General features: G+C 40.5%; 1 protein-coding gene across 1 annotated transcript in view; it reads left to right on the top strand.

Moving 5' to 3' along the window:
- Positions 1 to 16908, top strand: part of taf1c (TATA-box binding protein associated factor, RNA polymerase I subunit C) — a 32079-nt gene that overhangs the window by 6522 nt on the left and 8649 nt on the right. Inside the window, exons 2-12 of the mRNA XM_036587642.1 lie at positions 543 to 636; positions 1613 to 1665; positions 1798 to 1893; positions 1968 to 2023; positions 3518 to 3765; positions 4208 to 4336; positions 6370 to 6487; positions 12595 to 12666; positions 13544 to 13679; positions 14683 to 14808; positions 16153 to 16330. Coding sequence (XP_036443535.1) covers positions 543 to 636; positions 1613 to 1665; positions 1798 to 1893; positions 1968 to 2023; positions 3518 to 3765; positions 4208 to 4336; positions 6370 to 6487; positions 12595 to 12666; positions 13544 to 13679; positions 14683 to 14808; positions 16153 to 16330 — 1306 coding nt within the window. The remainder of the gene's footprint in view (positions 1 to 542; positions 637 to 1612; positions 1666 to 1797; positions 1894 to 1967; positions 2024 to 3517; positions 3766 to 4207; positions 4337 to 6369; positions 6488 to 12594; positions 12667 to 13543; positions 13680 to 14682; positions 14809 to 16152; positions 16331 to 16908) is intronic.

Below are 16908 nucleotides of genomic sequence, written 5' to 3' on the forward strand. Positions count from 1 at the left end.
GAAATGCACCTAGTTAACTGTAGGCAAACTCGTGACTCTGGTTTCTTTACAGTGGTGGTGATAGGAGCCAGGGGTCACCATGACTACAACACAAATATAGACATTTTATTTACTGTCCAAAACCACCAGTGAACCTACATATACAGTGTCCTCATAACAGAGCTTTTAGAGGTGGACGTCTGGTTCCCATCACCACCACTGTGAACAATTCTGACTCTGTAAGACTGTTTATATGTTAATCACTTAATTATGTGGATATTTCGAAAAAGGGATGAAGTGCAGTTCCCTTTCAAATTTCCAGGATTTGCAGTAATTTGCTGTAATAAGTGTTGGAACAAATGTGAACAAAAGGTGGTTCTTCAAGGGTTATTTATTAAAGAAAATGGTTCTATATAGAACCATGAACACACAAATCACCAATGACCAGTCAGGGTCATTTTCTTTAAAAGCTAAAATCCAGCGTCTCTGTCTTTTTGGAATAAATACGTACTTATTAAAATGCCATTTCTTGCACTTTGTCTCTGGTTGGCGTGCGAGGACAGACGCCATGGGAGTTTCAGGCCCAGCATGTGGCAGAGGGAGAGATGTGGGTCCCTGTCGAGCCGGTGGTGACGCCGCTTCTGCCGCCCAATGCAGGTAATGCAAAGCTCTCATTCAGATCCAACTGTGAGACGCTTCTTCTTTTAATAAACAAAATGTTTGTAACTCTCCTGTTTTTGGTTAAAACGGAGAGTCTGCTGTCAGTATTGAATGATATTGTGGTTGAATTCATTTTGCTGGAAGTGAAGGACCGTCTGATTGTGACTGATCACTACAGCTGTTTTGCAAAAATGGATAAAAAAAAGATGCCAATATTAGCAGATCAGTCTCACTGAAATAGGGCTTTCACAAATCAATAAAACTCAATTTCTCAGTGAAAAAAAAAAAAATTAAGGATTAAGCTCAGTGACTTGATAGAACCTGATGGACAAAACATGGAGTTTAGCATTTGGTGTAACCATCTGTTGTGCTGTCTTAAGTGAATGCATTGTCCCATTTTCATTAGCCAGTCAACAATCAACATCACTGCACCTTTATCTGTTATTTTTATGTTTTAGGTTGTACTTAAGGTATCATGGTAGCTCCTTTTCCACAGGATATGATAGTTAGCTTAGCAGTTTGAAAGTTAGCTTAGTTAGCAGGTTGATAGTGCCAGACATCACATTACAGGCTCAGATCTAGTTTTGATTACACACGCTTGGAGGATAAAGACTCATATCTGAGAGCTCAGTGTCAAGTGACTGGTGCTGGAGTGACAGCTGGAATTGAACATGTTCTGTGGTGTATTTGTAGCTTTTAGCCTGTTAGCCCTACCGGAGCCACTGTTGTGCGTAGTTTTTCTTCTGTAGACCATCGGGGTTTGTAGTGCAAAAGAGGCCAGTGTTTTAACTTAAAGCTTTCTTAAACTGAACCATTCAGTTTGCTAATTATTCAGTCTAGTCTGCACCTCTTTTGTGGAGATTGTCGCTATTTTTATTTTTTTTTTCCAAAAAACATTATGGTATGTGTAATGTTTTATGAAGTACTGTTTCCATTTTCAATTGATCAAGTTTTTTTTCCTCCCCCTTCCAAGCTGCCAAGATCTTCTCGGGCCCACCAGTCAGTCCAGATGATTTCCCTGAGCATGTAAGTTTACTATACAGGTTTATTAGTTGTTATTGTGTCAGTTGTCTACTTTCTCCAAATGGAGGAAGGGATGCCAGTGGGATGTTATGGAGGCTGTCTGTGTGGTTTTGATTACAGTGCTTAGTTTTGTAGATGCAGCATTTCTATGTGCATCACTGTAAGGATTCCTTCTTTACGATGGGCCAGCTGCTTGGAGAACACTTTAACTTTGGAAGAAAGTGGTGTAAGGTATGTACGTCTAAATTGTTTGTTACACGTCAACCTTTACTCGTTATATTATGTATTAAGTTGTCAATTTTAAGGATCGCATCAAAATGGGAAGGATGCATAAGTTTGTGGACTGCTTAAAATACAAGAAGTAAGTCTGGCTTACAGTGGCATTTCAGAGATGGGGTACCCTATTTTTGGCTATGTTCACATTACAAGCCTCATTGCTCAAATCCGATTTTTTGCTCAGATCTGATCTCAGCTTCGCTGAGAAGATCATTAACTCTGATCAGCTCTCAGCTTCATTATTAGAGCGAGACGAAGGAAAAAAAGGTGAGATGAGCTGCTTTTCCACCGTTTACAGGCTTTAACTTCTGTTCGGTGCTGTTGCCATGGTAACGCTGAATGATGGCGCAGCGCAGTGGAAAAAAAGCACATGAATTCAGATCTGAGCGTCACATTTAAGGTCTCATGGCCACGAATCGGATACGTATCTGATTTAGGACGACATATGAAAGTGGCTCAGGTTGGATTTGAAAAGATCAGATTTGTGTCCACACAGCTCTGAAAACATCAGATCTGAGTCACATTAGGGCAAAAAATCGGATTTGTGCCACTTCAACCCAACCTGGTAATGTGGACGTAGACTTTTTCGTGGGGTCAGCTGGGGGTGGGCACAGGTGCTTGAGTATTCGGTTAACCGTTTGAGGTGCCAGTATTTGAATACTGGGATCTTTATTTGGATATTTGTTGTAGTTCGTCACAGGTAGACGGAGAAAAACCAACAATTTTGTGAAACGTTGTGTTTTAACAGGTTTGTGAAATGTGAAAGTGCAGAGGTGGCAGAGTTAGCGAGGCTTTTGTCATTGAATAGGCTGGCCTGATATTTGGTCCAGAAACAGTTCAGATACATTTCTCTGACAAACTAACATGTTGGCACGTCATCCAATGAGGAGAAAAACACCTGTAGAGGGTGACGAGTCTCCATCATCCAGTGTTAATAGTTAGCTGTAGTTTTAGCTCATTAGCTCCTCTTTGGCTTATTTTGCTCACTAGATATGAAAACCTACCCAGCTATTTTTGCATAACTGTTTTGAAATGTATTCCTCTGCATGATGCTGACTTCTTTGGTGCAGCATCAGTGCTGTCACCTAAAAAGGTAAACCACAACTCAGTACCTTTTACATCAATTTGAACAGAACCATTTAATTAGTTTTCTTTTTTTACTGTTTTTTTTTTTCCTTCTCTACGGTCAAATAATGAACTTTACTCGTTTTAGTGTCACTGTGTTATGGTTGTTATGAAGAAAAGGACCATAATACCCTGAAATTACATTAAACTAAGATAATACTGTGGTTATTGTAATATTTAACATAGAAAATTCTCACATTTGTGGATGGCTTTGGTCTCTTGTTCTCCATCTTGTTCTCCATCTTGCCAGTTTGTAGTTTGTAACACTTCACCTTCCCCCTCTATCTCAACGAGAATCAGGACACCCTACCCCTAGACGTGAACATGCAAAACAGAGGGCTAAGGGCTAATTGATAGGGGCGAGGGGTGAAACGGGATTGGGCCCAAGCATAACTTAATTTTAAAGTGTGTCCTGGACGGCCGTAATGCAGTCTAGTCCCATGTCCTTTTGCAGGTGTGAGTTGGAACATACTTTGGAGCGCGTGCCCCGCTATCACAACCTACTGAAGGATGTTGTCTGTGATATTCCATCAGCTCTCCTGGCTGAGCTTCTCCATGAGGAGTTGACTCTCCAGAAGGACCTGGAGGAATTCCAGCCCAGCACCACCGGAGGCGCTCTAGGCTACTTTCCTCTGGAGGACTTTGAAGGCCAGAAAGAGGCCTGTCTCGTCTATCCCAGAGGAGAAGCTCTCGACTCTCTGAGTATCCTTCACTTTAGGATTCAGTGTCTCTGCTGTCAGATCAAATCCTAACAGCTGAGAAATCAGACTGGATTGACAGTTGAACTGGTCAGTGTGTGTGTATGGGATGATGTATGTATGTGTAGCATATCTTTCTTGTTTTTTTGATGAGTTTGACATTTGCAATCTTTGTTAAGGACTCAAAACATATCGTTCACTTCCCAGTCCTTACAGTCCAGTTATGGAAACTGGGCTGTCAAAACGATCTGAAATTCATTGTTTTATGTCAAAAACAGTGTATTTCCATACATCTGCCTATTCCGCATACAGTAGTGTGGCCTCACCCTTTCATGCTGAAGTTATGAGGAGTGTTTCAGCTCCATCTGGTTCTGAAATGAGGCACAATGCACTTACATTTACTTACTTTCACCTTCACCTTTCAGTACTTAACTGTGTTACCTCAGATTTCCACAGAGTGGTGCTGGAATTCAATGATGGCAAACCTCCCTTTATGAACATGGAAAATGCACCCCTGGTGTTTAAACTGAATGGATCGGTCAGACAGATCAGCACGGCCAGAGTGGATGATGAAGGTAAGGCTGAAGTGCCCTTGTATGCCCACCTAGAGATCTCTAGTCCAACAAGTCTAAAATCAACATCAAATTGGTCAAGGAAACCAATAGGCGATTGTTGGGCCAGTAATCAAATATAATTTTCCCCCCGACCCCAGAAGTTGACATGTTTAGTTTCCAGAGATGTAGACTAGTCATATGACTTGGACTCGAATCTGACTCGAGTCCGACTCGTGTCACGAATTTGATGACTTTAGACTCGACTCAAAAGTCGAGAAAGACTTGGGACTTGACTTTAACTTCACGACTCGGAAAGACTCGAGACGCAAAGTGGAAGAAACGTGGAGAGCGGAAATTTTGAATAAGAAGCTGCTGGCGACAAAAAAGGCAACTTCAGCTTCGTCTTTCACCGTCATTTTGCTGTCTTTTCTATAAACTGTTCCGTTTGGCCGTTTTAGTTTCTGTTGTCCTCTAAATTCAGTTTAAACTAGCAGCTGTTTTTAAGTTGGCAGACCAAGTTTTTAATGTAATCCTGTGCCCAGTGTTTCCCAAAATCATCAAAAATTATCTTTAAATATAAAGTTTGTTTGTTTTTTCTTTAAATTAAGCTCAGTAGTACTCTTAAAATCCTTTTCATGTATAGTTGCACTACTCTTTGTGCATACTGTTTTGGTTATCTTTGTATCATGGATTTTGTATTTTAGTTGGAAGGAAAAAAAAAAAAATTAATGAATGAATCTACAGCCACACACTGCTGACGTCCTGTCATTAAAAGGCTATAGTAGTGTTACCGTTATTCAGTGTTGTGGCCTTAAATTAGCTGAAGAATGCAGACTGACTTGTTTAGGACTCGAAGATCAGCACTTTTGGCTTGGGACTCAACTTGAGACTCGCCTGTACTGACTCGGGACTTAAATTGAAACTCAACTGTCTTGACTTGGGGCTTGAGTATGAAGACTTGTGATTTGTTTCCACCTCTGGAAGCTTCTATTGTCTGTAAAAATGGGCAAAAGTTGTAAAGAACAGTAACATAATGTGAGGCACAGCTGATTCCTGTGTTCTTTTGATTCCTGTAGGTCAGGGCTGTCAAACTGAACCACTAAAAGTGGTTCTCAACAAATCTGTGGGACAGTGTTTTTTTTTTGTTGTTGTTTTTTTGTTTGTTTTTTTGTTGTTTTTTTTTTTTTTACTTAACATTTTGCCATGACCTCAACTGGCCATTATTTATTCAAAGTGCACCGGCAAAAACAGGCACTGAATACTTAAACGATTCGAAAATACTGTTAAGATAAAACATTTTTTATATGTAAAAGAACAGGTTTCACCAGCTACAGATCACTGTTTAACCCCTTTAAATGTCCCGAATGTACAGTAGAAAACTGCCCTTTCGTCATAGATCATAGATCGCTGTTGGGGAGGGGGCAGGAGCACATGTTACGTTGCAGTGCATGCTGGGAACTGTAGTGCAGCTCATGGTAAAAGGGGCTTATATTAATATATTAGGCTTGTGCCATGGGCCTGACTTGGCCTGCAGGCCTTGTGTTTGACATCTGGACTGTAGATGGTGATGTTACCATGTATTACTGTTTATTTGCTGAATTTAGCATATTGGAGAAAAAATAAAACATAAGATGTGGCCGGTGGAAACCATCTGGGACGCTTTGGATTTTGTGTGCAGTAAAATTTAAAGCCGTTTTTAAATGTGTTCTCTCTCTTATGTGGTCTTCTGTGTTCTTTCATATGTTCTGCATTGTTCCAGTAGTCAGGAAGGTGAACTTGACCAAATTACGCACTTTTCTCTGTGAACTCTCATACATAGTGACATTACAAGCTAAAACAGAGTGGAAACACACACACACACACACACACACACACACACACACACACACACCAAATGTAGCAGAAAAAGCCACAGCAGAGAGCTTTTAACATTCGAATGTGCATTTTCTGTGTTACATTTGTACATTTCTGTCACTGAATTAGTCAAATTCCAAATATTCAAATTTGGAATATCATTTTGACAGGTGCATTTCTGTGTGTGTGTTTGTGTGTAGCTACCATCGGGGTGCGTTTGGATCATTTCTGTGGTGTGTGGATGATGAAAGATGGTCAACGTCCACGACCGTTGCAGGTGATCCAGCTGGAGGAGTGCTGCACCAGCATCAGCGTCAGGTGGGTTTGAGCGCGTCCCTTTCGTTTATGTCGGTGAGGTGGTCTGTTCTAAACGTCTGGTCTGGTTTAGTCCTCACACAGTGCGCCCTTTTGAAAGTCTAATAAATTATAATATGTTTGTCGACAGTATATGAAAAGTTTGATTCCAAATGCTGTATATCCGTTTGGAATCATTTTAGGTGTGACGAGTTTCTGAAAATAACAACAGCTGATATGTAACGGAAAACGAACGCTGCTCTAATAACGGTGGTATTATTCATAAAATAGCACTCCCAACTACATATATTATGGGAAAAAATCTTTAACAATGGTGCTTAATGCATTTTGGGACAAAACCCTTCATAGGTTTGAGTTTGCTGTAGTTTATTTGGAAATATTACTAGACATTTTTAATGATCTATTCACATTTGTAGAGTTTCGATGTGTCAGATTACATGTTTTGTAAATGTTAACACATTTCATTAATTTGCTGAGTTTTCCCCCCAGTATGTTCAGTTCAGCAAATAAACAGTAATTGTGCATTAAATTGTTCTCTGTAGAGGATGAGTTTATTTTCACTTGATAAATGCAAAATCAACAAAAACATGGAATTTGACCAGGAGCGTCCAAACTTTCGTTCAGTTCAGATGCCTTTTAGGCCGTACTCCCATGTTTCCAATCAGCTGTAAGGCGTTTCTGTTTGCCTGTGTGTTCAGACTCCACACTAACCTGCTTATCTAATTCACCGTAAAGTGTGGATGGAGATGCGACGCTGTGGAACAGGTTTTTTGTTGACACTCTAAAGTGGGGAGGAAGGTGTTTTATGTCTGGGTTGTTTTATTGATCTGTTGCTCTGGCTTTAAAAACTTAAAAGTGGGTTTTACTTGAAAGCCCTGTTAAGCTCAACATAGGTTAAAAAACTTTAATGTTCTTTAAGCAAAATGTTCTAGTTTTTTGGCCGTTTTCACACTGCAGCTTTTTCCCGCTTGCTCTGTGAGGTCGGTACGATAGGTCGAGTGTAAAAGCTGTTTTCAGGCAGAGCTCCAGAGAACCGATCTCTGCTCCTCCTGAAATCAGTGGTCCACTCAGTAAACATCAAACTGGAATCTAACACCAATTTCTAAATATTAAATGGCGCTGATAACCAGGAGAGAATAGCTGGATAGCATTAGCTTAGCTAGCATGCTGCCAGCTCTGCTCACCGCAGAACGGGTTCAGTTCTGGCTAACAAAAGCTTTACTGACACAAGTTTAGATGGTGTTGATTCATGGGGTTGAGTGGCTGATGTTACAGAGACGGAAAGCTAAACCTGTTCTCTGGTGTCTGGAGCTGGAGCCTCCCAGCTAAGCTAATGCTAGCCAGCTCGTCGCTCCTAGCTAACTTGGCTAAAGAGATACGGACACCACAGTGCAGGTTTGATTCGACTGACTGCTCTGCTGTCACAAGTACAGATGATAAACTTATAAGAGTGACAAAGATAAAGTAGAACTGTGCTGTGGTGCTTTGGCGCTGTGGCGCAGCTGAAAGGAGTCTGCTGAGGTCACTTAGCTGACAGTGTAAACTTAGATGAACAGCTCAGTACTAAACATACTGTGTTTCATGGTGATGATCCACTGTTTAATATTTGTTTTAGTGTTAAATGTGATGTTTAAACGTGTTAAAATGTATTTTAACTGGCCGTGAAAGTTTCCCCACCCCATTCACGTTCGCATCCCTGGGTTTCCCCACCCGCCCTGTTCGTGTGGCGCTGGGGGGGGGGTCGGTCACTATTTGCATAGATTTGATGTCCAAACCCAGCTTAGATGGTCTTGCCAACCAATTTGATGGATAAAAGGATATATGACAATGTCTCAGATGTATTGTTGACAGATGTCAAGAAAGTGGTTTTATTACACAAGCAGGAAAAGTTGCAAGCGTACGGAATACTGCAGCGTACGGAATACCATACTCTTATGTTACCCTGCTTGGCGATGAAATTGCTAATGTAGTTATGCGGCTACAGGGGAAACTCAGCGCAGAACAGGCTGTTTCAGTAACTGATGCTCAAACACCTGTTTAGAGGATAGAGAATTGGAGATTAGGCCGAGAGAGACTGGAGTTGGAGAGACAGACGGAATCAAATGTGTTTTTGTGGTGGGCAGGTTAGTGTGTGATTAGCCTGTGTTAGCCTGTTAGGAGTTAGCCACTCGTTTGTGTTTTCTTTAGTATTTCCTGGTCCTGATTTAGTGGTGCAACAGACGGATAAAGAAACCAGAGTCCAGACCAGCGCGGAATGGCCCAGTAAGGCCCTGAGAACCTTTTGGCTCAACAGTGGAAAAGAAGCCATAGACATATGGAGAGAAGAAGGCATTCAAAGTTTTTGTGTGTGAAAACAAACCAGCGAAATGAGCCCAGACTCGAGTATTTGGGACAAGCCTGCAGGGCACCATCCCAACAAAAGCTCTAGCTCTGTCAGATGTGTCTAATTGTGAAGTCGCTCTTTTATAACTTGTCCTCTTGCAGAGGAGCTGCAGGGTCCCTGTATAGATGAATACTATATTACTACTGTAGTACTACATTAACCACAGTGCACTGTGGTTCGTAGTCTGAAGACTGTATGCTGTACATTGTAGGTGAAACATGTTGCAGCATGTGTCAGGATGAAATGAGAGACAGCAGAGAATGCGGGAGCCTCAGGTTTCCTGGCGAATTTCCCTTGTTTATGTAATTACCAGTGTATTTATTAACAGGGTAAAAGGGGGCTAACAAAGTATGCATAGAAACAGATGGACTACAGTCTGTAATTGTTCATTCCAACATTCCATATAAACTCAGAAGACTCGTGTAGGTTCACTGGAGGTTTTGGATAGTAAATAAAATATTTGTGTTGTAGTCATGGCGACCCCTGGTTCCCATCACCACCACTATAAAGACATCTGAACCATTTCACACCAAACCACTCACTGAATCACTGTTTACATCTCACACACTGAACTATGCTGAAATTTTGAAAAATTGGTGGAATTCCTATTTGTTGGGACCAGCAGTGCCACATTACTAAAACGCAAAAAATATCAGAAGTTTGCACTGATTTTTATTCAGTAGCTCACAAACTGCACTAAACTGTCAGGACCAAGGTGATTCCCGCTCGCTCAACGCCCCAACATATGGATAAAATTAAATTAATCCGTTCCATAACTATGTTTAAGAGTTTTAATAAATGTAGTTGCTTGTTCTCACCATAAACGCAAAAATAAAATAAAGTTCAGTCAAAAATAAAAGAAAGTTGAATAAAAGACTTCAGCCGTTGAATTCTTTTGAAGGAAGGAAAAGGCCCTCTTCATTTATTAAGCTTCAGGTGGCAAAATGGCTCCGGACAACCAAATGCAATGTACAATACAGAAACATCAATTTTTATACCCTGTTTGGGGGCGATGAAGCAATCGCCCCCTCCCTCTCACCTTTTCTCATTTCACTTTGGTTCCCATTGTTTCTTATTTTTACACTTCAGTTGGAAACTCTTATTTCAACTCACGTGTCCTTGAATTTTTACTTGCATACTCAGCTATTCCAGGCTACTCCCATCCTCTCAAGGTTTGTAATCAAATTATGTTTTTGAAACTGGTTCCAACACTGATACTGTCCGGTTCCCTATCAGCTTGGCTTCACTCTTTATGGTCAGCTTGCCCTTACAGCAAAACACACCAGCTTCTAGAAGCTTCAGAAATTTTCCATTGCAAAATCCCTCAACCTACATACAGCAAGGCCTGTCCTTAGTGAGGGGATTAGTATACTTTTGTTAATGCACTTTTAGTGTATGATTATGGATTTCTTATTAATTATGATAGTAATATACTCATAATTCCACAGAACCCAGTTAAACGTGTATAATTCTACCCTCTTTTTAATGAAACTTCCACGATATGCTCAGAAAACTATATTGTGATGTCGTTTATGGTGATAATAGTAAATATCATATTGCTCTAATTCTGAGGACTGCGCAGGTAGACCCCAGGAGGGGCTTGACAGTGAAGAAGCATCGATGTCTCTTTAAGAGCCAAACATGATGTCAGCTGTAAGGGTCACTAATAACATCCTAGCCCTAATGTTTCACTACCATAATGAATGGATTTATATGAGGCTCTGTGGAGCTCTGAAAGAACACCACCTCCTGAAAGAGAGTTAGAACTTCTTTTTTATTATTTTTTAGTCCAGTAGAGTAGTGGACAGTCCTTTCGCCCTCTGTGCTGCTTGGAAGAACACCCATATCAGCATGTGTCTGTGTTATTTTAGGCTGCCTGTATCTCTGGATGAGGGTTCGTGCCATATGCTTGTCCCTTTTTTTCCCTCTGAAACTGTCTGTGCACAAGCCTAGTAATTACATCAGAGTGTTTGTACACTCTTAAAGATGGTTCTTCAGAGGTTCTTTAGTAAAGGGAATGGTTGTATTTAGAACCATGATTTCTATATAGAACCATTTCACGCTTAAATAGTTCTTTCCAATGTTTCTTCAGATTGATCGTGGTGTATATTGTGTTCTATATAGAATGACAAAAGGGTTCTTCTGTGGTCACAAGCTTGACATTGTCAAATAGCAGAACCATTGATGGTTATATATATATATATATATATATATATATATATATATATATATATATATATATATATATATATATATATATATATATATATATATATATAAGCAGAACGAGCTTCACTGAGAAGATAATTAACTCTGATCAGCTCTCAGCTTCATTATTAGAGTGAGACGAAGGAGAAAAAGATGAGATGAGCTGCTTTTCCATCGTTTACAGGCTTTAACTTCTGTTCGGCGCTGCTGCCATGGTAACGCTGAATGATGGCGCACGAGCTGTGGAGAGAAAAGTACACGAATTCCGATCCGAGCGTCACATTAAGGTCGCATGGTCACGAATCGGATACGTATCCGATCTAGGACCACATATGAACGTGGCTCAGTTTGGATTTGAAAAGATCAGATTTGTGTCCACACAGCTCTGAAAACATCAGATCTGAGTCACATTAGGGCAAAAAATCGGATTTGTGCCACTTCAGCCTGGTAATGTGAACATAGCCTTAGCCCTACCCCTCCATTTTGCGCATTCACGTCTAGGGGTAGGGTGTCCCGATTCGTCGTTGAGATAGAGGGGGGTGAAGTGTTGGGGCTACATGACCCTCCAAACAGAGGTTTTTCAGAGACTCCAAACAGAGAAATGAGAAAAATGAAAAACTGGCGAGAGACCAAAGAAACACATAAATGTGAGAATTTTCTCTGTTAAAAAATTACAGTAACGACTGTATTATCTTAGTTTAATGTCGTTTCAGTGTATTATGGTCGTTTTCTTCATAACAAAGACAAAAAATATATATAATTATAGTAATATAATAGAATTATTAGTATTATGCTGATGACTCGGTAACTAGCTGGCTAAATTTCCCATTTCACCTTAAATAGTCCAGTAGTTCTGACACCTGAGGTGCCAGATTGTAACTGCTGCTCCATTTAAGGTGGAACAGGAAAATCCCAACAAGAAGCTGGTGAATATCTGACTTCAGCTTCATCACCGAAGAATTAGGGGTGGGTGATAATAAATAATTGCCCCCCTCTTTGAAGGCATATGATGCCCTAAATGTAACTAAAGCCCAGCAGTGAGGAGCTGAACTTTACCCTCCTCTGGTGTCACTGCAGACTGGCAGGGTCGCCTACAGAGCAGCGCTAGTAGCTGTTAATGAAGTGATGCTCTTTTTATTTGAGGGTCCCATTTCAGAGGGAAGATTTCAACCACTACCCTGTAACTCAGTTCAAAGGGGTTAGGGTGACACTCGAAAACAAGGGGTAGGGGTGAAAATAAGAAATGGGATTGGGCCTTGGTGTTTGTTGAAAGATGTTGAGACATCTGTCTGTCTGTCAGGATATGAACTACATTTACAGGACGTTATAGTTCTGAAGAATCAGTACTGGACGTTGGGTGTTTATCCAGAATGACGAGAATAGGAGACATGAAGTTAATCTCATATTTATCAGCCATGATTGTGTATCTGTGGTCAGTTACACAGTTCACACTACAAGCTCTTAATCTGTAAATGTTAATCTGTAATCTAAGCAGCGCCCTCTCCTTTTCTGTTTGCAGTCCTCATGTTCGTGCAGAACTTGTTGTGGCCACTGAAAGCGGAGCAGCTTATCACTGGACTGTGGGAAGCCGGTGAGTCCGTGTGTATGTGTGTGTGTTTATGTGGGGGAGTGTATCTTGTTATGTGTGTGTGTACATTACGTCCTGGACTTCATCACTATGTTTTAGCAGAAGAGCTCTATGTTTGGCGTTTTGCGCCTCAGATAGTTCTTATGAGTATAGATCCCACCCAGTTACCCTTTGTTGGTTGTGGCTGTGCTTACATGCAACCTGATAAAGCTATAATAATTTGATTAACAGGTCAGTCTAAATTTAAAAAGCTTTCGTATAGTTTATATATAGTATAGCTTTCAAATTAGTTTGAATGGATGATAGTAATCGTGTGTAATCAGTCAGTCATATCACATCACTGACCAGAAGGTTCAAAACAGTGATATGTTCAAGTAAGTGTTTGAGCAAAGGCAGTGCTTTGGTTTCTGTAAAGCAAATTAAAAATAAATGAAAATTCCTTTAAACAGTGAATATAAAGTTTTCTCAAGACTGACGTATGTTAAGAACTGTTAATCAGTCTGAAGCGTATATATATATATATATATATATATATATATATATATATATATATATATATATATATATATATACACACACACCATAATTTATTATTATTATTTAATTTTTTTTTTTCCATCTTTTGTACTGATGGGTCATTACAGTCCTGTGTTGCAAATTTTTAACTGAAGAAAAAGAAAATAGCACTGTTAGTGTATCTGGAATCTGTATCAGGAGAGGAAGACGTGATTGATATATCTGTAAACACAATTTGGAATGTACAATCCAAACAAATTGAAAGTCTCTGCCTGTAAAGGTTGCCATTGTTGTATTTTACTGTATAAAAACAGTCCTTTCAGTGTAATTAAGGCGGTTTTGTGGGGTAATTTCTATCTTTCAGGCCTCAGAAGTTTCGTGATGAGCGCTCAAACCTGTACTTCAATGCTAAGTCGTTGTGGCGATGGTGTGAGTTCTCGGCACACCCAAGAGTGATGGTTTTTGCTGACAGGACAGGAGCGGAGCTCACGGACAGCAGGGTATGACCTTGTTTCTGTAGATGTAATACTGGCTAACTGCATGTTTTATTAGACCCAATCCCAATTATTTATTATCGCCCACCACTAATTCTTCAGTGATATGAAGCTGAAGTCAGATATTCACCAGCTTCTTGTTTGAATTTTCTCGTTCCACCTTAAATGGAGCAGCAGTTACATTCTGGCGCTTCAGGCGTCAGAACTGCTGGACTATTTAAGGTGGAACGGGAAAGTTAGCCAACTAGCTACCACAATATTTGTGTACTATTAGCTATTTTTTATGGTTGTTACGAAGGACCATAATACATAGAAACAACATTAAGCTAAGATAAAACAGTGGTTATCGTAATTTTAATGGTGAGAATTCTCACATTTGTGGGTTTCTTTGGTCTCTTGTTCTCCATCTTGCCGGTTTTTCTTTTTTCTCATATCTCTCTGTTTGGAGTCTCTGAAAAACCTCCGTTTGGAGGGTCATGTAGCCCCAACACTTCACCCTCCCCCTCTATCTCAACAAGAATCAGGACACCCCACCCCTAGACATGAACACACAAAACAGAGGGCTAAGGGCTCAGTGGTAGGGGCGAGGGGTGAAATGGGATTGGGCCAAAGAAGTTCAGAGTTTCAGTCCAGATGGATGCGATATGTGAAACATAAAATGTCAAATATAAAAGAAAAACAGATTTTTGACGGCTTGTTTAAAATGTGCTCCTGTTTTGTTGGGGTTACATTGTGTTTGTTCCATATTAGAACTGAGAAAGGCTGAATATGTATGTAGTGGGAATGTCTTATTAGTATGAAGTTTTTGCCGCAGTGCTCACCACTGCAAGGCTTGAGAGTTGAATTATAGGAATATGAAAGACGCACAGAAACATCTCTGTAGGACGTTCTGAACCTCAAAGCTGTATTGATTACCGTTTCATGGCCCTGCCGGTGCCTGAATGAATAGATTCCAGCTTTTGTGCTTTGCCTGTTGATTGGCTGTTGATTGAGTATCCTCTTTTCCCAGAGCAGTGACTGTTCTCATACACTTTTCCGGATTGGGAAGACGGCTGGCTGTAAAAGCGGAGAGAGGGTGTTTTTAGCCAAATATCTGGGCCAGGGTCACGCTCACCACCACCTCATCGCAACACAGGTGAGAACTTGAGATGGACCAATCAGTGTTTGAGCTGATACCAATACGTAGCCGTTTGGTCCCTCAATCTATAGTGAGAATTGCGGCTCTATCAGCACTAATACATGTTCTACTCATCTACATGTGTTTGCACAGTATATCTTCTGTAAGTTGTTATTGCGCTGTTGGCCTTATTGGCAGTACTGAAATAGAAGACTGCAGTATGTAAATGAGCCCTACAACCAGTCACAATGTTTTCTAGATTAGTTTCTGTAGATGGTTTATATAAAGGTACTCGTTTATTTTCATCAGTCAACTCCAGAATAGTAACTTTACTTTTAACTGATGTTTTTTTTTTCCCAAGTAATTTCGACCTTGGTCAGTTGATCATACACTGATCAAGCATATCATTATGACCACCTTGTTTCTACGCTCATTGTCCATTTTATCAGCTCCACTTACTATATAGGTGCACTTTGTAGTTCTACAGTTATAGACTGTAGTCCATCTGTTTCTCTGCATACTTTGTTAGCCCCCTTTTACCCTGTTCTTCAGTGGTCAGGACCCCCATGGACCCTCACAGAGCAGAGGGTGGTGGATCATTCTCAGCACTGCAGTAACGCTGACGTGGTGGTGGTGTGTTAGTGTGTGTTGCGCTGGTCTGAGTGGATCAGACACAGCAGTGCTGCTGGAGTTTTTAAACACTGTCCACTCACTGTCCACTCTATTAGACACTCCTACCTTGTTAGTCCACCTTGTAGATGTAAAGTCAGAGACCATAGCTCATCTGCTGCCGCACAGTTTGTGTTGGTCATCCTTTAGTCCTTCATCAGTGGTCACAGGACGCTGCCCACAGGACGCTGCCCAAGTGGAGCTGATAAAATGGACAGTGAGTGTAGAAACAAGGAGGGGGTCATCATGTTATGCCTGAATGGTGTAAACAACAAATGTAAAAGGCACAGTGTAAAACACAATATGAGAGGCTGCTAAATTATGCAATAAAGTAAAAAAAGACAAAAATGTGTAGAAAGGTGCATTTTAATTGTAACATCTTGCAATACAATCACAGTACTAGTACTTTTTCATACATGATAGTAATCAAAACAGTATCGCCTGTGCTTTTTCTCTCCTTCACACATGGCCAATTTATAACCATTAGACTGCATTTGATTACAGACAATCCTGTTTTCTCAACTCATGAAATCTTAGCATAACCTGGAGTGTAGCTAGGAAGACATGTGGCGCTCATACACATAACAGATGGAGCGTGTTGAACTGCAGTCAGTCACTGAAGGACAGGGTGATGTTTAAATCGGTCATCATGTGGAATTAAAAGCCGTTTCTCCCTCTCTTTCTCTCTCTCAGTTCTCTGCGTATGTCATGGATGAGCGAATGCCGAGTGTTCCTGCGCTGAAGTGGGAGCACATGATGGAGTCCCCTCCATGTTTTGCCCAAATTGTGCCAGCACTGGACTCGAAAGGCACCTCCAAAATTCTGTTGGGAGCGCAGAAAGCGCAGGAGACTATGCTGCTGCAGTACTCAGGTCAGGAGGGGACACGGGCACACAAACACATACGTGTACAAGCAAGTCTGGAAACATGAGTGAACGTCTGCTTTGTGTTACAGAAACAAAGTAGTATTTCTCAAGTTACATAACCCCCTATGCTTCCTGCAGTCTGTTGGATTTGGGATAAGAACATCGTAGAGCTCTTTAGTGCTTTTTTCTTTTAGTAAATAATGTATCAGCAAGAAAAATCCATATCGTTGCTCTTGGAACAAACCCTCAAATTTTTGTTGTTTCTCATTTTTTGACATAATTTGATAAAGGCCTTAATAATTTGATAAAGTTGCCCTTTATCTTGTCTCAAGTTTCCATGATGAAGAGACCAACAGAAATGGTCCAGAATTACTTGGAAAATATTTCTCCATTTACTTCCATTAAAAGTTAAGAATGTTTTTGCTTGTCCTGTAAAATGAACTTTTTTGGACGTATAAAGTTTTGTTCCAAGTGCAGCAATATTGACAGTTTTTCACGATCATCAGTCTCAGCTTCGTCGGCCAATCATTGCAGACCTACTAGATTGCAGGAATCCTATTTTTACAGTGACGGAAGGCTAAAAT

The sequence above is a fragment of the Colossoma macropomum genome, unplaced genomic scaffold (genome assembly GCF_904425465.1).
Source record: "Colossoma macropomum unplaced genomic scaffold, Colossoma_macropomum, whole genome shotgun sequence".
NCBI classification, from domain to species: Eukaryota; Metazoa; Chordata; class Actinopteri; order Characiformes; family Serrasalmidae; genus Colossoma; species Colossoma macropomum.